General features: G+C 38.7%; 1 protein-coding gene across 1 annotated transcript in view; it reads right to left on the bottom strand.

The window, feature by feature from the left end:
- The window catches only part of FASN (fatty acid synthase), a 59,762-nt gene that overhangs the window by 19,279 nt on the left and 19,132 nt on the right, over positions 1-21,351 (bottom strand). The window contains exons 7-22 of the mRNA XM_014057742.2: positions 20,001-20,116; positions 19,442-19,576; positions 18,526-18,985; positions 18,131-18,318; positions 17,105-17,294; positions 14,304-14,398; positions 13,657-13,791; positions 13,355-13,558; positions 5,253-5,368; positions 4,632-4,807; positions 4,136-4,327; positions 3,751-3,831; positions 3,459-3,644; positions 2,543-2,722; positions 1,854-2,057; positions 19-329 (exon numbers count right to left, since the gene is read on the bottom strand). Coding sequence (XP_013913217.2) covers positions 19-329; positions 1,854-2,057; positions 2,543-2,722; positions 3,459-3,644; positions 3,751-3,831; positions 4,136-4,327; positions 4,632-4,807; positions 5,253-5,368; positions 13,355-13,558; positions 13,657-13,791; positions 14,304-14,398; positions 17,105-17,294; positions 18,131-18,318; positions 18,526-18,985; positions 19,442-19,576; positions 20,001-20,116 — 2,969 coding nt within the window. The remainder of the gene's footprint in view (positions 1-18; positions 330-1,853; positions 2,058-2,542; positions 2,723-3,458; positions 3,645-3,750; positions 3,832-4,135; positions 4,328-4,631; positions 4,808-5,252; positions 5,369-13,354; positions 13,559-13,656; positions 13,792-14,303; positions 14,399-17,104; positions 17,295-18,130; positions 18,319-18,525; positions 18,986-19,441; positions 19,577-20,000; positions 20,117-21,351) is intronic.

Below are 21,351 nucleotides of genomic sequence, written 5' to 3'. Positions count from 1 at the left end.
GAATTGTTTCATAGTTACCTCTATGATTTTCATCTTGTGACTGGTGATATTCTCCAGGACTACATCTACACAAGTCTTCAATTCAGCAAAATCCAGCAAGCCATTGAGAAGAGAGTCTTCTTGAAGATGCAGCTTTTCCCGAGCCACAACCTGTTCTAGTTCTGAATAGAGGTTTCCATTTAGCTCTAGGCGGCAGATTTCAGCAAGAATATGAGCAAGACCCTTCTGCTCAACTTCGGCTTGTGTGACATTTTTGAGAGCATCTAGCCCAGGTATCGTTATCTTGACTCCATGCTTTGCTATCTTCTTCTGTAGGTTTTGGATCAGCACTGGAAAGAAAAGAACCAAGGTATAAAATACTTTATAGTGGTGGTTTCTTCCAGTATTCTAGTTCAGACCAACAACTGTTTTTCACAGAATGCATTTAATTCAACAGCAATTCTCTATGTCTTCTAACTTTCTGCAACAGACCAAATTATATCCACATTATCCAAAAGTCTATATGTGTTAAGGCTGTGGCTCCCAGAATCCTAAGCCAGGGCAGCTAAGTTACAGAAGGCTTTCTATTGTAAGTGTTTAGGGACATGAAGCACTTTGCATCCAAAGCCAAACAACGGTTCAGAGTATGCACACTGCACTTGTCAGCACTTCCTTAAAGTAGCTGGTTTTTTTTCCTGGGCTTGGGTAATAGGCATGTGAAGTTTGGAAAATATGGATTTGAGTTGAGAAGGCCCTAGTGGGGTGTGACAAACTACCTCCTAAAGTCAAGCACAATTTTTTAAAAGATCATGCGGCTAACATGGGAGCCCAGGAAGATACATTTTCTTGAAAGAGGTACCAACAAGTACACCATGCATTTCAATGCCTGCTCCTTTGCGTCCTTAGCGCAGCATGTTCCTACTTCATACACATACAGTATGTAACTTAGGTATCTTTGCTAGGAATTCTTCCTATCCAACATATTCGTAACTAAGTGTATACACACAAGAGATGAGCAGTCTTTCAATCTCAAACTTTAAATTTAAAGAGGCTGAAAAGCCTCTTCAAGGAGTGTTCTCCCCAGCTGATGCCTTCTAGATGTGTTAGAACAGTGATGGCTAATCTTTTTTGGCTTGCGTGCCAAAAGCAGGGGGAGCAGGGGGGGGGTTCGGTGTGGCACACCCATAATGCTATGTGTGACCAGCGCTTTCCCTCACCCCCTGCTTTTGGCATGCTTTTTTCACCCTCGCCAGGCTCCAAGGCTTTCTAGGAGTCTGGGGAGGGCAAAAACAGCCTCCCCTGCCCTCCCTGGGGGCCCTCCGGAGGCTTCAGGAGCTTCTCTTAAGTCTCTGGAGTGCACAAAACGGCCTTACGTGCAAACTGGAAGTTCAGGAACGGACTTCTGGTTTGCTTGTAGGACCATTTTTTGCCCTCTGGAGCTTTCCTGAAGGCTCCAGAGGGCAAAAAACAGCCTCAAAAGAAAGCCGAAGTCAGTTTGCCAGGGCATGCATGCGCGCTGGAGCTGACAGGGCAACACCTCGCGTGCCCTAACAAATGGCTCTGCCATCACGGTGTTAGGATGATACATTTGGGGGAGCGGGGGGGGGGAAATTGAGGAGTGTTGATTTAGAAATTATTTAGAGAGCTTTTGGGGGCTTATTTGGTGACATCATTCAAAAAGAGGGTGGATGCGACAAAGGTGGAAATGAGAGCAATAGATTTTTGGGAGACCTCCATTCCACAACCCCACAAAATCTGAAACAGACAGAAATTTCAATTAGAACCCAAACAGAATATGCAGTGATAACTCTTTCTTCATTGCTTACAGGGTATATCCTATCAAAAATTTCTTCTAATCATAAGGAATTTTTTACCTTTGCAGTGCTCAAAAGTAGACTGAAGCTTGGCATCAGAGGATAAGCAGCCACTCTCATCATAGGGTACAAAACAAAATTTCTCCAGGATGGGAGGAGTCTGTTCCTGCTGTCGCCGAGGAGCTGTGGTGGAGTGAAGTCCAGATATCTGAACAGCTCCTCCTGTAATGGTATCAAGGCAACGGTCCACTGCAACATCTAAAACTACAAGGCAAAGAGGTAGTCAATGGACAGCACTGTAAAAGAAAACCCATCAGAAAAATGACTTCTTGGAAATTCTAGATACAACAGGTAGTCCTTGACAGTTTGTATAGCGACTGAAAAAAGCGACTCATGTTTATGACAGTTGAAGTGTCCTGGAGTCATGTGATTGCCTGACAAGTAATATCAATGAGGAAGACAGATTCACTCAACAACTGTGTTACTAATTTAACAAGTGCAGTGATTCACTTAACATCTGTGCCAAAAAGATCATAAAATGGGGCAAAGTCCACTTAACTGTCTCACCTAGCAACTGAAATTTTGGGCTTAAGTGTGGCAGTAAATTGAGGACTACCTGTACTAATTATTAATTTTGCTCCCCAAAATTTATCCTACAACTTTAGGTTGGGACAGCCAATTTAACATGTTGGCTTTTTTAAAGAAGTTATAGCAAAACATAAAAAATAAATGGCAAGATGCTCTTTTACCTTCAGTCTCTTCAGTGTGTTTCTGAACAAACTCTAGATGTAGTTTTGGGTCAATGCACACTGAACGGATTCTGGTTGGCAATCGCAGATTTCGTCCCATTTCCCCCAAAATCATCAAATGCAGCATGGTGTCAAGAAATGTCACCCAATTCCCATTCCACAAAATCTTCCCAGAATTTCCTGCAATGGCAAACAATCTAATTAGCACAGGACGCCCTTACCGCTGCTGTTTTGGTAAGAAAAAAGAAAATGCAGGAGAAAACCATAGGCACTACAACACAGAATTACTCTGCTTTCCAACTGAAATTTAAGAAAAATGTCCTCAATGACCTTTATTTTCCTAAAGTTTTCCAAGCAAATATTTGCATTTCTGTACTTAGATTATAATTTCATTTCATCTCACAGCCAGATTTCCTAATCTAGTGCAATGCTGATATTTTGGATTACATTCCATATAATTGCCAGACAACATGTTACGCAATAATTATGGGAGCTGTCAGCAAACACATTGAAAGCACCAGATTAGAAGAGTTTTCTATTTATTAGAATAATTACAATTATATAGTCCTTATTTCCTTTCAAAAAATTTTCAAGCAATTACAAAATAATAGAACAATAAAAGCTATTAATATTGTAAATTAATTTTAAATTTGAAGCCAATAAAATATTTTTATATTCAGTTGGAGAAATAGCCACATTGATAGTATCTTGAAAATGAATTATGATAAAGTTAATTGCAAAAAGCAGCTTTACTTACATCTCGTAACAATGCCTTTAACACAACAAAATCTGCCTATCCTTGGGAAGGACTCAGTAGGTGAACAAAAATGCCAAGTCCAATCTAAACATCTGGCTGCTTGTAGGACCACCCATAATAACCATAGAAATGCTGATTTCTATTAAGATATGTTGTTACCATTACTGCTGGATTCCATGACTCCTTGAAACGTTGGCCCGTAATCATAACCACGTAGGCGAAGCTCTTTGTAAATGTCACCCTTTGATAAGCTAATTCCTGAGCAGGGATTTGGCTGGTTTTTCAAATCAATAAGCTGGTTTCGAAAGTTATTCAGAGCAGTTTCTTCCAAACTGCAGATTTTTCCTAGTATATCCAGTAGATAGAGGGGAAAAAGAGAGTCAATAAGCAGGCACAGTCAGTATTTCCTTTTTAAAAAACACACAAACATACACAAATATTATTTACTTACCACTCACAGCCAGATTTCCATTTCCAGATACTTCAAAACACTGGGAAGCAGGCATGAGTCTCACCTCCAACTGTGTTAAGCCTAAAAGGAAGGCAGAAATTAATGAGTTGACTCTACATTCAAGTATCATACATGAATAAAATAAAGAAAGCAGAAATGGTTCAGTGTTTTTATTTATGATATGTATCTTTCTCTGTTACCAGATAAAGGAATATGTGCCGCATTGATGTCATTTAAAATTTATCTTCCCTCTGTCATGTTATTCCAGTTCATGTAAAAATGAACAGATTAAAAAAATAATATCTCCCAGACACTATCAATGAATATTTTAAGGAATCAGCTCAATCAGACAATACTTAGATGGAGCAATTTTTATTACTCTCACCTTTTTTGGGAAGTATTGTTGCCTGGTGGATTGTAACATCTTCAAACATGACAGGCAGTTCTTCTAGCGTAGTTCCCAGGGAGCGTGCTAGAGTGCGCCAGGCTAGTACCAAGTAACCAGTTGCTGGATAGAGAACTCTGCCATCAATGCAATGGCCCACTAAGTAATGTTCAGGGGATTCAGGATTCACATCTGTTAACAACAATAGACAAACAATATAGCATTTTAGAACTTTCTTATGAACCTGACTTTGGTATCTTTTACCCATAACCAAGAATCAATCTCTGCACACTTTCTCTTATCCTAGCTTCAGTGTCAGAGATTTCTCAAAGAAAGCAGCTCTCTGATTCTTATTGCTTCCCATATACTTCTTCTATTAAAGTGATACAAATACTAGGACATGTTTTCCCTTGAGATTGTTAAAATCCCACTCAAATTTATTTTTCTTTTTGGAGTGGGGGTCAAACGAAGAAGCCATTTGACTTCTAGTACATACCAATATTGTAAACTGTTGCTGCCCCAGAACCTCCGGACCCTGTCGGAAAATCTTCAGGTTTTGGGACATCCCAGATCTGGCTGTGGTCCCAAGCAATGTAAGGAGAAATAAGTGGCGTTCCGGTTGGAACAGGATATTGGATGCGTGGAAACAGATTGTTTGCCAGGACATTTATTCTAGGAGGAAAAAGCATTGTGAAGATGGTACTCATCACTCAGAGGCAAGAATAGTAGCTCCTGGAAAGTGAATTTTAGCTAAGCACCAGCCTGGGAAGGATGACCCAACACCACCATTTGGGACTCTTGTTTGACCTCTTATAAAACATACTTTTCTTACATGACTCCTTCTATTGATACTCTTGCAGCAACAAAAACAAAACTTTTGATTTTTTAATGGTAGCATTTATATGTAAATAATACAGAATGCTTTTATGCCACAATCCATTTTTCCATTATCATAGCGGTAATTAGAAATGCAGGCTTCTTTCTCAAACCTTTAATTATTTCTTGGATAGTCACATAAAGTAGCTGGGGCAAAACAAATAATAGTACTGTTCGATACAATCCAATTATAAAATTTGGGCCATTATACTTCCCGCAAACCTTTCATTTATTCCCTTACCCTGTCAAGTGGATTTTTCCAACATTTGTCAGGAAAAATTCCAGATTGTTTTTGTGTTCCCTCCTCATCAAAGGTAAAATGGTGCAGGTTGGTTTCAACGATCTTTTCAGGATTGCCTAGTTAGTTAGAGATTACAAAAATGATCAGAAAAAGTTACACATTTTCCAGTTCCAAAAGATTTCATTAATTATGGCTGCCAACTTATTCTGATAGACAAGTTTTCATGAGACAGGGGAACAAAGGTACGGCATGAAGAAGAAATAGTTGAAGAGATCAGCAACAATAATTTTAAGACAATCATTCCTTTTACTTAGTAAACAGATGGCTCTTTCCTCATCATTGTATAAGTGCTGGGAAAAGCTACCTGTGTCATAAGGCATAAGTACAGTCTGGGGATGAGGGGGGGGGGGAGAGGTTGCCAGTGCTATTGTTGACCTGACAGAAAAACTCTTTGTACCCAATTATGTTCTGCCAATGTTTACCAATTGCATGATAAAAAATAATAATGCCTTTTGATGAGCTTCCTCAGTCAGGACTTCTCAGAAGGATTAACAAGAAGATTAACTTAGAAGAAAGTGATGTAAGATTTGCAAGTTCTAATTCATTTTTACTGGAACTACAACTTCCCCAAACCAGAAGAGCTATAAGGTAAGACATAGAAAGTATAAAACATGCTTTGAGAGTTTCTATGTCTTTGAACACATGATTAGTTTGGGTCCTGAGCCTATTGTCCTCCCCATTATTGCTCTTCCCCCCAAATTTCTCGGTTCAGCAGCAGTAGGTATGACTTGGGAGAATGCCTTTTAAATAAAATAGGACTTAATTTTTGGTGAGTAAGATGTCATCATTTTATGTCAATGTTTAAAAAAACAACAGGGGAGAATCCAGAACTCAGTATTATGTTATTTCAAATCAACCAGATAGCACAAGATCCAGATACAGTTTCTGCCCTCTCTGCTTTAAATACCATGCAAAAAGAACCTTCTTCCTTCAGTTCATCACAGAAACCAGAAGTATTTGTCAAGGCAAATTGCCAAGATCTTAGCATTGCCACTCAAAAGGTACTGGGCTGCTAACTGAGACAGGAGAAGCAATGAACATATGTAAGGATCAGAGGTGGCATTCAGCCAGTTCTCACAGGTTCTGGAGAACTGGTAGCAGAAATTTTGAGTAGTTCAGAAAACCGGCAAATAGGCGAGCCCCACCCCTGCTTCCTTCCAGTCAATCTTCTTTTGTTGCCCTAAACAGAAGAACGAATGGAGCTGGAAAGCAGGTTAGTGAGCTGGGGAGAGCATGGGGATTTTGCATTATCCTTCCCCTGCCATGCCCACAAAGCCATGCCTACAAAACTGGTAGTAAAAAAAATTTGAATCCCACCACTGGTAAGGATGATAAAAGAAAGACACCAAGAAGCCTGATAAAATTCCTTAAGTAAGGAAAGAGCACTGCACAATAAAAGTCTTGCCTGGGAGTCCCAGAGTGGCAAAATAATACATTCAAAAAAGGCCACCTTAAGAAAAGGTGATGGTTCTTCAAGCACAAATTAATTATATAAAAAAGAACACCTTGGATTTGAAATGATCTTGATTTTGATCTAAAGAGCACATCGAATCAGAATAGCTTAGAAGATTTTCATAGGAAAAGTGAAATTGGCTAAGACCACTTCCAATTTTTATTCACTGAATTTGACAGGAAAGATAGCAAATACATAAATTCAGCAGCAGTAAATGTCTGTGATGATTCTCAGTCACCCAGGTCAATGTTGTTCCAAAAGGGCTTTTTCAAGAGGCCATTGGATGTTCCAGAAAGTCCAGTGGCCTCTTGAAAAAGCATCTTTAGGTCAGCAGCAGTAACGAAAAAAACTCAGAACAAGCATCAGAAACCAAACTTCCACTAACGCCTTTAGAACAGCTACATCATTTTCCAGGCTATGTTTTACACAATACATCTAGAGTGTAATTTGCACACTGGACTGGAAAAACCGGAAAAGAAGTTTAATGCCAAGTAGATCCAAATCCACAACCAAGCTTAATATCTGTTGCACAACTGTATTTTCAAACTGCACAATCTACACCAGTGTTGCGTTTTACCTTGTGCATTATTCTTCTCGCTAGATCAGAGGTAGTCAACCTTTTTATACCTACTGCCCGCTTTTGTATCTCTATTAGTAGTAAAATTTTCTAACCGCCCACCGGTTCCACAGTAATAGTGATTTATAAAGTAGCGAAGTAACTTTACTTTATAAAATTTATAAAGCAGAGTCACAGCAAACCTCTACTGCCCCATGAAAGCTGGAACGCCCACTAGTGGGCGGTAGGGACCAGGTTGACTACCACTGCCCTAGATTGATATTTCACGAATATCTAAGCTATTTCATTCCCAAGATGTCCTTCCTTCCTGATGAGACCTGCATCTTGCCTTCTGGTTCTCCATCAGTCTAATTGCATGAAGCAAGTTATTTTTTGGACTTTTCTCTATGTCTTTGGATGTTTAAATGACTTGTCCTTTTTACCTTTTTTTCTCTTGAGAAAGAAAATCTATACGGCCTGAAGAGTCAAATGTTCAATCCTACAAAGGTGGAAATGTACTTTGCCTCACAGCCTTTTCTAGGTCTGGCCTCTTCTCTTTCTTTTTCACTCTCAACCTTCCTGATTGTAATTAACCTGTATGCAGGTGTTCCAATGCATATGAAAGAAGCCAAGATGGGCAGAACAAATAAGTTGACAGTCTTCTCATCATTATTTATTCCAGCAGTGCATATAGGAAATGGGAGTTTTTACTTACAGCATATATGAACAGTTCACTGCATTTTCTCAAACAACTAAAAATACAGAAGCTGTTTCTTTATTCTTTTGAGCCACCAACCAAAGTATGAAGGGGATGATCTACACTGGGACTTTCCTTCATATGCCACATCTTTGAGGAGACTCTGATGCTTACAGAAATGACTCTGATTTGCCCAGGGCCTATTCAGTGCTTTTAATATAGTTCCCTGACATTAGTTTAAACAAGTGCTCTTAGCACTAATTTTCTGTCCTTTTGATTAACATAAGTTTTTTTTATTTTATTGTAGAAAGCAAAACAATTTTTTTTAGAGCTGAATATTATCAGCAGCATGAGCCTACAAAATCCTTCATCTATTTTTATCTTAAACTAGCCAATGCAGACACTTTCATGTTTTTTATATTCATTTCCTCAGTAAACCTCTTTATTATTAAAAGTAAAGGTTCCCCTCGCACATATGTGCTAGTCATTTCTGATTCTGGGCGGCAGTGCTCATCTCTGTTTCAAAGCAGAAGAGCCAGCGCTGTCCAAAGATATCTCCATAGTCATGTGGCCGGCATGACTAAAAACCAAAGGCACATGGAGCTCTGTTACGTTCCTACCAAAGTGGTCCCTATTTTTCTACTTACATTTTTACGTGCTTTCAAACTGCTAGGGTGGCAGAAGCTGGGACAAGTAACAGGAGCTCACTCTGTTATGTGTGCTAGGGATTCAAACCACCAAACTGCTGACCTTTCTGATCGACAAGCTCAGCGTCTTAACCACTGAGCCACCACGTCCCTTCAAACTTCTTTATTAGCTTTCCCTATAAGAAGCAGCTTTAAGTGTTTGGAAAGCAATATTCTGGCCAAATGTTTTTGGCGTCTGCAGATTTGAGCTGAATCTGTTTCATATGAGGAAATAATAGGGTGCTGCCTTGAAAGATCTTCTTGATTGAAGATCTCAAATATAACTAGTCCAATTAAGAGATCGGACTAGTTATATCTGAGAACTTTAATCAAGAAGGCTTTTCAAAGTTTACGTTCTAGAGGTTTCCTTACTTATCAGTCAATTCTTGATAGATGGATCTGAAGTTGAGGAAACAAACAATGATTTTTCTTGCTCCTTGATTCTAATAATGGCCCCTGAAAAAATGGCAGGGGTAGCACTGGAAGAGATAATGGATTAAAGCACAGCTCTTCTAAAGCAACACAAGTAACTTTTGACACAATGCTGGGAGTAGGTGCTTATAGTAACCTGTAACTCTAAAATGTTATACAACTACAAATCTGTGTCAATGCTCAATGAAGAAACCAACTTGCTGCTATACCACATGAGGTACAGTTTGCCACCTCCCTGTGATTTCCAAGAAGCAACAAGATTATACCAAGATTTGTTCAGGAACTGCTCCTGCCATTATTCCCTGTTGATCAGGTCCTTCTCACAAAGTCAGAAGCACTCTTCTTCCTTCTATGGGTAGTCCTCAACTTACAATAGTTCATTTAGTGACTGTACAGAAGTGTTAAATTTGGGGACTCATGACCGTTTTCCACACTTACAACATTGCAGCATCTCTGTGGTCACATGATCAAAATTCAGATGCTTGGCAAAGCATTTATATTTATGATGGTTGCAGTGCCCCAGGGTCATGTGACTCCCTTCCACAACTTTCTGATCAGCAAAGACAATAAGGAAACCAGATTCACTTAACAATCTCTGTCACAGGAGCTGCATTGATTGCCAATTTGCTTCCGGGTGCAATTCAAGGTGCTGGTTGTCACCTTTAAAACCCCAAGTTATCTGAGGGACCGTCTCTTGCCGATCACAACTATCCAACCCACCAGAGCGAGGAGGCAAGGAATGTTGCGAATCCAATCCCCTAGGGAAATACACCTGTTAGGACCCAGAAGAAGAGCCTTCTCTATGGTGGGTCCCTTTCTCTGGAACGTCATTCCTCCAGAGATTAGAACGGCCCCCACTCTAACACTCTTTTGAAAGGTGCCGAAGACCTGGTTCTGCCAGCGGGCCTGGAGAACCCAAAGCGGGATGGAGTCCATTAAATGGCTTGTGTGGTGTGCTGTCGCCGTGATGGGGGGTTATTATATTATTTTATTAATTTATTATGTGATTCTTTTATTAGTTTTATTGTTTTATATATGAGGTTTTCATATTGCTGTAAGCTGTCTTGAGTCGCCATGTGCGACTAGGTAGCAATATAAATTTCCTAAAATAAATAACCATATTACTAAATTAACAACTGCAGTGGTTCTCTTAACAATTGTGGCAAGAAAGGTTGTAAAATGGGGCAAAACTCACTTAACAAATGTTTCACTTAGCCACAGAAATTTTGGGCTCAATTATGGTCATACGTCGAGAACTACCTGTACTCTGAAATAGGGGGATGCAGGGCTGTGGCACAAAATATTTCAGAGTGGTTAGATGTTCCCAGGAAAACATGCAACTGTTTTGTGGTGCTGCAGACAAGAACCAAGTTCCAAGAACCATGTTTTTATGTCCCTTGAAACACTTTTTGGAAATTGAATTCCAAGCTTCATAGCCTCAAAACACAATAAATGAAGTCATCATAGTAAAATATATTAAGGCAGCCTAGAAAAACTATGGGATAACTTTTACACGAATAATATTAGCAGATTTTACTTATACGTGAAATGGCAAAGTTTACAGATGAAAACAGGGGATTCAGAATTAAGGCACTGCAGTTGAAAAAAGTCTACTGCAAACAATACTACATCCAATTCTGCAAACCCATGAAGATGATTCTGCCATAAATAACTAGGGTTACATAGATTCACAAAGATAGATTTTTCTCTTCTACCTCTCGCTCCCCCAACAGTTTTTAACAATGAATTCTTAATAGCAATAGTACTTATACATATATACCACTTCACAATGCTCTACAGTGGTTTACAGAGTCAGCATATTGTCCCCAACAATCTGGGTGCTCATTTTACCAACCTTGGAAGGATGGAAGACTGAGTCAACTTTGAGCCTGGTTAGATTCAAACTGCCAAATTGCAGGCAGCCAGCAGTCAGCAGAAGTAGCCTGCAGTATTGCACTCTAACCACTGCGCCATCAAGGGTCTATAATGGGTTTGTTTTATTATGGAAGTGATGCCTTCCTAAGAGACAGATTTTGCTACAGCATATTATTTCTAAAATTAAAATTGATCATTTATAATGACCTCTTTTTATAATGAATGACAACCAAACATCCTTATAGACATTGGTTTTGCATCACACCAACACAGAGACACCTGATATTACTTGGTAATTGTTCCCAGTAATCAGGATAAACTATAAGACATTTATAAACACAAGATAAATTTTGCAGCAAAGGCAAAATTTGATAACCTTCACTCAAAAAACAAAACCCCAAACCAAACAAGCAAGAAACCAAAACCACGTAGGTAAACAGAATTGTAAAGCTCTGAAGCTATTCCTCCTGTCCGTTCAAAACAAAAAAGCAATTGTGTCTCTAAGTGATGTAAACCTATATATGAATATCTAGAAATAAATCCCACTTCAGGTAGTCCTTGACTTACAACTACACCTTGGCCCAAAATTTCCATCGCTAAAAGCAAGGAAGTTGTTAAATGAGTTTTGCTGCATTTTACATTTTTGCCACAGTTGTCAAGCAAATCACTGCAGTTCTTAAGTGAGTGATGTGGTCATTAAGCGAATCCCCATTGCCTTTAGAAGCCAGCTGGGAAGGTTACAAATGGTGATCACGACCCCAGGACACTGCAAACATAATAAATACATGTCAGTTTTCAAGAGTCCGAATTCTGATCATGTGACCATGGCGATAATGCAACGGTCATTAAGTGTGGAAATTATCACTTTTTTCAGTACCATTGTAATTTTGAATGGTCACTAAACAAATGGTTGTAAGTGGAGGACTGCCTGTACACGCCAATGTACTTCCTTTTGAAGAAGCATAAATAGAGTTGTATTCAGTGCTGGGATTCAATTTTTTTTACTACTGGTTCTATGGGCATGGCTTGGTGGAGGGGCTGGTCATGTGACTGAGTGGGCGCGGCGCGGCTGAAGATGAGCTAGGCAGAGGGCGAGCAGGCAGCATATGGGCAGAGCCTCAGGGAAGGCCAGAGCCGGGGAATGGCGCATTCCTCAACTCAGCTGAGGTGAATGGCGAGCAGGCAGAGGCTCCGGGGCGTCAGGGAATGGCCCAAGTCAACCCAAGGGGAAGGGTGAGCGGATGGCATGTTTAACTTTTGATGAGCTAAGTGGGCGAGGCACGGAGGTGAGGCGATTAGCTGGGCCGCATGGCAAAGGAAACATATATAGAGTGGGGATGGGCGGGACAAACAGGCAGGCCAGCTAGAAATGGTATTTGCCTGTTTGGTGAACCCGTTAAAATTTCCGCTATCGGTTCATCCAAACTGATCCAAACCAGCTGAATACCACCTCTGGTTGTATTGTTCGAGTCATAGTTCCCTGGTGAATGGGTAGCCATAAAAATTGAACACATAAATAATCACAGTAATAAATAATTCAGGGAGTGTCCTGAAACTTCATAGTATATTCCAAATTGTAAATTCTTAGAATTCCCTGGGCAGTTTAAATAGGAAGTCAATGTACTCTTGTAACTCCATTCTAGTTTAACCCATGATTGAATATACATGCTTTGCACTTTTCGCACATTTTAACTCTAACCTGTGCAAATGGGATCCTTGTTGCCATTGCATTTATTATCCTAGTTGTACTGGTCTAAGTTGTAATAAAGATTTTAGATGTTGTAATTCTATTCCTTATAAAAATGAATTGCTCTAAACTCGATTTCTGAGACTAGTTCAGAAACCTAAAGATTAGAGACTTTATTTCTAGAAACCACTGAGCAGCACAAAGCCAGCACAACCATCATTTCAAAGTGACTATGAGCTACTAACACCACATCACAACCTTATAACACTAAATATTAGAAAACATATGGTATTTGGAGATATTCAATAGGCTTGTGGAAAGATGGCTATGATTTAATTTTCTGTTTCATTTTCTACTCCCAAATGATACTAATGAAATGGCTTCTCTCTTTTTGGTTTCAGAAAATATTATAACTGCTGAGCAGCACATTAAAATAGGTGCAGAAAAGCTACATTATATTTAGAAACACAGAGGAAAGTATGAACTGATAAGGAGGAACCAGCGGATTTCCACAAGTTGGTGCTTTAAGAGATCCTTGACTGAGGGAAATTCTGGGAATTTTTAACTACAACACATCTGAAGATACCAATTTTGGGAAGACTGGCCCCACAGTATTCTTACTAACTTTTACTCATTGTCGTCCCCAAGAGTAATACCTGTAGAAGAGCATGTGGAGCAATTTCCACTACCACTGCATTATCTGGAACATGCTTCAGTCCTTCCTGGAACAAGACCGGGTTGACAAGATTATTCACGTGATATTCAGCAGAGGAATTCTGAGCCAGCTCACTTTGCCATTGGCTTTCAGGGATAGAGGTACTGATCCACCGGGCTGAGCGAGGCTTTGGATTTAGGATAACCTAAAAGGAGGAAATAAAAGGACATGTGCATTGGAGGTCATTTCTTTTGATCTGAACACTTTTTCCCTCCCCAGCGCTGGATCCTTCCAGAGCATTACCTTTTGTAGGGCACTCAGTAACACTGGTGCAATTGAAGCCATATAGTAGGAGTGGAAAGCAACTCCAGCACTCAGCACTTCCTTCGCAAACACGCCTTCTGATTTCAACTTACTCACAAATTTGGCTACGGCCTCCTAAAAAATTAGAAACACATAATAACCCTTTGGAGTTACTCCAATAGTTTATAGTTAATCGCATTATGCACTTGGGCCTGCTGCCTGAAGGGTCTCCATTACTTCCTACATGTTGCTCCAATGTAATCAGTCTACATTTAATATTAAACAAAATATTAAGTATTCCAGGCTTTTATACTGTTGCTTGTTACACATTTTCTTGAACTGTCCAAACCTTTTGAAATACTATCACCTTTCCTTATGTGCTATTCTATATTATTTACTCTCCTCTATCTTGCTGTTCTATCCAGAAGGCAGTCCATAATCCTCATCCTGAATGTGACACTTGGTTAGCATTCACACAGCTCCTGGCACCTCTTGAAGCTAAGAGTTTTCACAAATACAAGTAAGTTTAATTAGCTGAGCAGCATTGAGCTTTCACATCTGGTTGACCCAGCGAGACGGTATTGAGGACATGGACCTAATACTCTAAATGCCAACATTTGAAGTAATTGTTCACAGTGCTATTTTACCTGAGGGCCTGAGATGGTGACAGTGTCTTCAGCATTATGACAGGCAGGTACCACACCTGGAGGACACTTTTCCCTGCATTCCTCCCATGTCAGACCTGAAAAGGGCAGGTTATTTTAGATAAATCCAATCGAGTGAAGAATACGCAGGAATACTTTTTTTCATAGGAACAGCAACATAGCAATCCTAGAGCTAAAAAACATTTCTTCCCTAAAATTATTTCTGCGTCTTTGTAGAAGAAAACTCTGTGAGAAGGATTATGAAGCACTTTCCTTCATTTGTTTTTTCCAGAAGATATCACTAAAAGTTGATGCCTTCTCTACCACCAAACTGGACAAAAATACGTTATATGTACCATGCTCTCCTGTGCATATTTATTCAAAAAGACTATTATTTTGGTATGCATTGAATCACAGCTGTAATTACATAAAGTTGGTGATATGGACAGCCATGGATTAGATACCTGAAAAGCAAGCTGTTAGCATAAGTGTTCTTACACCTTAGGGACTAGAACAGGAGCTTCAAATTTTGAATAAACATAGGCCACGAAGTTTTCCCTTGATATCAAATATGTTAGACTACCATTCTCAAAGCTCCCAATTAGAATGGTATCTGATCATACCGTTCTAAACAGTGCAATCTAAAACACACCCTGTCATTCATATGCTCTATTCTTGTCATCCATCTTGCGTGATGGAACCTTGTCAACCTATTCTATTATCTCCTATTGTCTTATCTCCTATGTGTTAAATCATATGCTGTATTGTATTAATTGAACTTTTAAAAAAATTGTATGTGAATTCAACAGAGTTTGCATTGTTGAAATGTCTGATACAAATAACTAAAATAAAGCCATACATACATAAATGTAGAATGTCCTTAGGAATAGATATTTACTGGCAAGCTCAGATTCCACTAAACCTAAGAAAATTAATTGAAGCTGCCAACTGTTGGTTCAATTAACCAGCAAAAGCAACAACCTTGATTCATTCCAGTGGCTGACACAATATATTTTTAAAAAACTGAAGTGCAAAATTCTAAAATATATAACCAGACATATGCCATTCAAGTAGGAATGCTCACTCATTTATTGACTTCTATGGCTGTAAACTAATACACCATTCTGAACAACTTACAGGGTTTATGAAAAAGAGAAAACAATACTAGAAATAGCCATGCCAAGAGGAAACAACCCCCCTTGCTAACAGCAATTAATTCAAATAGCATGTGGGTGACAGGATAAAGAATCCTGTTTTGATTATTCAAAGAAAGGTTGAAAGAAGGACTGTACTCCATAAAGCACAAACACCTCACTGACAAGTTGCTTCTGGAAAACAAGTTTTGCAGATGTATCCAATGTTTCATAAAGTTGCCAAACTTGGTTGACTAGAGACATGAGCTCAACCAAAAAAAGATGTGTGTGTGGGCATTTTGGGAAACAATGACTATTTCGAGAATATATTTTTTGTATTAAATATAATTTTCAAGTCCAATTACTTAACTCAAGCACAGGGTACAGTGTCAGACCCTGTAAGAATCTCACAGACCCAATATCTCTAATGGGTTTTGTAATGAAAAGTAGTTACATAAATCTGACCAGTTTTATTGCTTAATACACAATGAACTAGATCTTATTAAGGCCACAAACTTTGTTTCTGAGCCTGAGGTTTAACCCTTGCCTGACCTCGTTTCTATATAAATGGAGAGCCAATTCTCCATGCTACACCCCAGTGAAATTATAGGCTAATGCATAAAATCTCTTTTGTATATCCTTTTAAGTTAAATTGGGAATAGCAGTATTTGTAGCAACAGCTGTTGCCAGAAAACAGTCAAATGCCAATATAATAGCCAATTAAATTAAATTTGGAAAAAGAGCCAATTAGGTAAAATTTGGAGAATTTTAGGAGTTTAGTTTAAATTTAAATTATTTAGCTAGGAGAGATACACAGACACAGCTAATCCAAGGATCGACTGAGTCTAAACTGGGAGAAGGAGCCTCATGGCCATGACTTTACAACTTGTAGGCCCAGTCCAATTGGATACTGACAGAGTCAAACCCATGCCTGGATGATGTCTCCACCTACTAGGAGAATAGCAGTATTTATAGCAACAGCTGTTGCCAGCAAACAGTCAAATACCAATATAATAGCCTGGTGAAGTAAGTCCTTTCTTTTGGTGACTGAAGAGCAATAAGCACAGCTTGCCTAAATTGCTGGCAAATGTTGACTTTTGAAAAGTCCAGATCTATTGGTGACTAAGAAGCAGTTTTAAAGATCAGTACAACATAAGGAAAAAGCTTCATTGGATTTTCTCTTACGTCTATCCATATTTTCAATAGTTTCTATAAAAGCTTCTTCAGTATGCTGTAACTTTCCACAAACTCCCATCACAATTATGGTGCATAGTAATCAAGATTACAATCCAACATGTCTAGAGGGGCAGCAGGATGAAAAAATGGACTCTCAAATGAGGCAGAAATAGAAAAATACCAGTTTTATATGGTATCAGAATACACTGTAATATTCGGCCATTTGATCACAGTGGAATAAAGAAAGCAAACCATTACTAGTAGTTGCCCATTCTTTGCATTAAAGATATAAGGAAATAAATTTTCAGTAGCTATAATCCATTGAGTGAACCAAACTGTCATCCCTAAGCCATAAAATAGTTGGTTTAGAGACAGTGCATTATATGGATGTGATGGTGTTAATTCAGATTTAAGAATTAGTGTGCTTTGTGGACTCCCTCCTCAAGTTATAACTCTGATGTTTTTTCTCAATATTCATGAGGGACTTTTACCTACCAACAGCAGCCATGCCTCCTGGTGGCAATTTCGCATCTTTGACGCATTTTCCTCTCCAGTAAGCTGAGAGAATTACTTCTTCATGTGTTAGGGAGTTATCTGCATAGCCACAGGCCAGTTCTCCAACGGAGTGACCAATAATCCCATCAGGCTGCAAACCTGCAGCCCTGAAAACATCAATTTGTGCAATCTGTGAAAAGAATATCATTGCTGGATTTAGATATGCGAGGCAGTATAGGCAAGCCTATTCAGGTGAACATTATCATATATTATTGCACAATACATAGTTCCTAAGAGTACCTAATTGTACCCTCATCTCTCTTTCAAATATTTTGTCACTTAGTGACCCATATTTCTTTTTTGGAATTTCTTTTTTCCAACCAAAAAGCTATGGTTTATTTTTCCCAATTCCAAGATGGCTTCAGAAATGTCATTATATGGTACTAGGCCAAGGCACGCCTGCTGTATTCACACCAGCATTTTCCTACAGTCAGCAGCCAAACCAGCTACAGAAATGAACACAATGTTATTGTAACATTGAGTTCCATACCTCTTGCATATGTTAACGCAAAGGTCTATTTTCAATTATACTTGCAATTAAGCCTTAATGTGTCATTATGTGTTTATTATTAATATATTGTTATCTATTTTCCTTCATGATGCTCAAGACAGAAATTATGTTCTTCTTGTTCTCATCTTAGATAAAGTTGACAGTTAAGTACCTGAGTCATAATGAGTCACCCAATAAACTCTATGATAAATAAGGTTTGAAAATGAATCTCTATGGTTGAAATGATGTTAACTTGGGGATATTCAGATGTTTTGAATTACAATTCCCATGATGCTTGTTTATAATAATCAATTTTGAACTGGTGGGAATTGAAATCCAAAACATTGCAGAAGTATCATGTCATCCTTTCAAGCATTTCTCCAGCCTAATTCTAGACTATGACTAAAAAAAATCTTCACTCTAGCAAAGCTTGTGTGCACCAAAGCAGCTTGCCAAAGTAGATCCATCCTTCTTACCTGAATAGCTGCAAGCCCAACAAATGCATTTACTGTTTCATTAAAGGTATTTTCATCTGAACTCAAAAGAAGGTCCGAGACTTTCAAGCCTGTGTCCTTTAGAGCCTCGTCTGAACGCAAGATGGATTGTCGGAAGAGATCAAGCTTCATTAGGCTGAGACCCATCCCTTTCCACTGTGTCCCCATTCCTGAAAATTAAAGGAGAGAACCCTTGCTATTATTAGTGAATGGATGAATCAATTTTTGATGTGACATTTGGAACAGCATTTAAAAATTCTGTCCCAAAAGACTGAAACTTTCCAGTTAGTAGCGCATACGTATATGAAGGTGGGCCAAAGTTTCAAGGCTGTTTGCGACTGAATGGAGCTGGGGGGGGGGGGGGAGAGAGCAATTACCTGAACAAATGTACCAAAGAGGTCTCCCTGAGGCCTGGGCCATTTGAACCTCCTTTATATCATTCTCACTTCCAATCAAGGTATAGCCTCTGTAGGGCATGGATGACACTGATACTCCAGAGATATCGTTAAGCATGCTCAGATATGCAGCGTGTTCCTGTGTCTTGCAGCTCTGTTCTATTAGTGTTTCTACTGCTTCTTGAGTCCTTCCACAAAACTGTAATAATCGTGGCAAATTGGGAGCTTCTGGTGGGGGTGATTTGTTTCTGTTAGCTCTCAGAATGACATGAGCATTTGAACCTCCAAAGCCAAAAGAATTGATTCCAGCAATTTGGCCTTTTATGGGGGTTGGCTTGGTCACTACTTGTAGGCGGCCATCATTTAACGCAGGGATATCTGGATTTGGGGTGTTGTAGTGGAGATTTGGTGCCCATACACCATACTCAAATGACAGAACAACCTGAAACAGAGAAAACGTAGCAAGACTGAATACTGGTTTTGTAATAAGTGTAATATAAAGATATAATTTTGGCATTGACTATGAAACCTAAAAAAAAACTTATTCCCTTAAGTTATATATGAAGACTTTAAGACCCTGTAAAGTCACACATTCTGCCTTCAAATATTTGAAGATAGAATTGCCGGAGTCTTTTTTAAATATTGTAGAAGCCTCAAAATTAAGGAAAGATTATGTTCATCATCATACAGTATATATCTATTCTGTAGTTCTCCTTCCTTCTTCCCATTTTCTCTCCTGTTGGCAACCTTGCACTTTCCTCCTGTTTCCCCTGTAAGATCAATGAGCCCAACCTTTACTTCTGCATTGGATCACTTACAAATGATCACTCTGCTCTCATTCTCATTCACAACACAAGTGGGAGCAACATATGCACTGAGACATACATAAAATCTTTACCTTTGCTAAAGCTGCAAGACCAGAAGCTGGTTCTGGATGGCCCATGTTAGATTTTGTGGATCCAATCAACAATGGTGGCCGCTCTGATTGGCAAAAGACATTTATAATGCCATTCACTTCCTGCGGATCCCCAACCTAAGAATAAAAAAAAAAATGGAAGATTTCAAAGGTAACAATGACCGCTTCATCCTGTCAGTTTTCTTCATAAAGTTGTACACAAGTAATATGGTTGAAAGTAGAGACTACTATGATTGAGCCTAGCGGGGAGCCAGCATGCATATCTAAGATGGGAATAATTATTTATATGCAGATCAAATCTTCTAGTATGACCCTGATCATATTCATTAGGGAGCTTTTGAAATTTTAAATCAATATGAACATTACTGAAATATTGGGATGAAATAACAGGCTGGAATCATGGTTTACTGAGGCGCTCTCCAGTGAAAATGTTAAATGGAAAATCTATTTTTTCTAGTTCAGTTACAGAAGTACAAAAAGAATTCTAGAAGAATTACAATGACTATCAAAAGAAAATAATCAGAATAGAAATAAAATGTACCTTTGTGCCTGTGCCATGGGCTTCTATATATTCTACTTCTTCAGGTTTAATTCCAGACTCTCTGTACAGAGAACTGACCAATTGTTGCTGCATCCACCCAGAAGGAAATGTTACACCTAAAGTAAGAAGAACCATTATTTCTCAATCTTGTATGAAGTACCAAAACATCCTCATTTAAGATTCAGTCCTATACCAAATTACTTGGACGAGTCCATTTAATTTATAGGTCTTCATAATTAGGTGTGTATAATTGTACTACTAGGGTGTAAAATAAACACTGCTACATTTGGCTGCAAAAATTTAAAATTAATATTTCAAAAAGAAGCATGAGTATAAATGTAAACCACTAAGAAATCCCTAATTCAACCTAGGAATAAAATTAATATGTATTATATCTAGTAATATAAGGATCATTAGAATTTTTCATGCGTGGTGCTTTGAATATTCAAAAAACTTAACTATAAGATATGATTATGGTGAATTCATGTAAAATATTCAATTTTGCAAACAGAAAAAGGCAACTTGTAGAACTTTTTAAAATTCAGCAATTTCTCAAGTAGCACGGAACCATCAATATGTTCTCAGTGACTCAGTGAATGCTGAGTTATTCATTGGGATGTGTTTTCATGCTTCACAAGAAAGGATTTCTTATAATTTATGGTTAAGGGCATTTCAACTTGAGGCTTTTATTAATGTGGAATTGCTCTATCTTGTTCATGTAATATTTTTTGAAAACATCTAGACCAAAGTTCCATTCCTAACTCTCCAAATTTTGTTCTTATTCCTCCCAACCCTCCCACCTCCAAATATAGCAGCATTGTTAAGGGAAAAAAAACCAAGGTCAACAGTACAAGTAAATCAGTGGTGGGTTTCAAAAAATTTTGGAACCTCTTCTGTAGGTGTGGCCTGCTTTCCGGCTCCACTGGTGGAACCTCTTCTAACCTGTTCGGTAGATTTGACGAACTGGTTCTACCGAATAGGTGCAAACTGGTAGGAACCCACCTCTGAAGTAAATGGGCAATCTTTTCTGTGGCTAGGACTTGCTCTTCTCAAGTTCTTATAACTTGGATTTGGGGATCTGGATTTGGGACCAATTTTTCACCTCTTTTGGATATGGGATTTAAATATTATAGGTGTGTTAAGCCTATCTCCAGTTTACTGTTCCTATTTCCATTAGTTTCTTACTGAAAATCAACAAATCTCATTGTTCAACTTTGCCATTAAATTCCTGTGGAGGGACTATCAGGAGTTTGCATAAATGTTGCCTCTGAGGCTGCACAACGTCTGGGTACCATGAGTTTTCCTATATGGCCTTTAGTATTTTTAAAAATGTTCAAGAATTCATTCTTTT

This window comes from Thamnophis sirtalis, unplaced genomic scaffold (genome assembly GCF_051295495.1).
Source record: "Thamnophis sirtalis isolate CommonGarterSnake01/CBP01778 unplaced genomic scaffold, rThaSir2_p1.2 scaffold_3, whole genome shotgun sequence".
In the NCBI taxonomy this organism is placed as follows: domain Eukaryota; kingdom Metazoa; phylum Chordata; class Lepidosauria; order Squamata; family Natricidae; genus Thamnophis; species Thamnophis sirtalis.
This window is presented reverse-complemented; position numbering and strand designations above follow the sequence as displayed.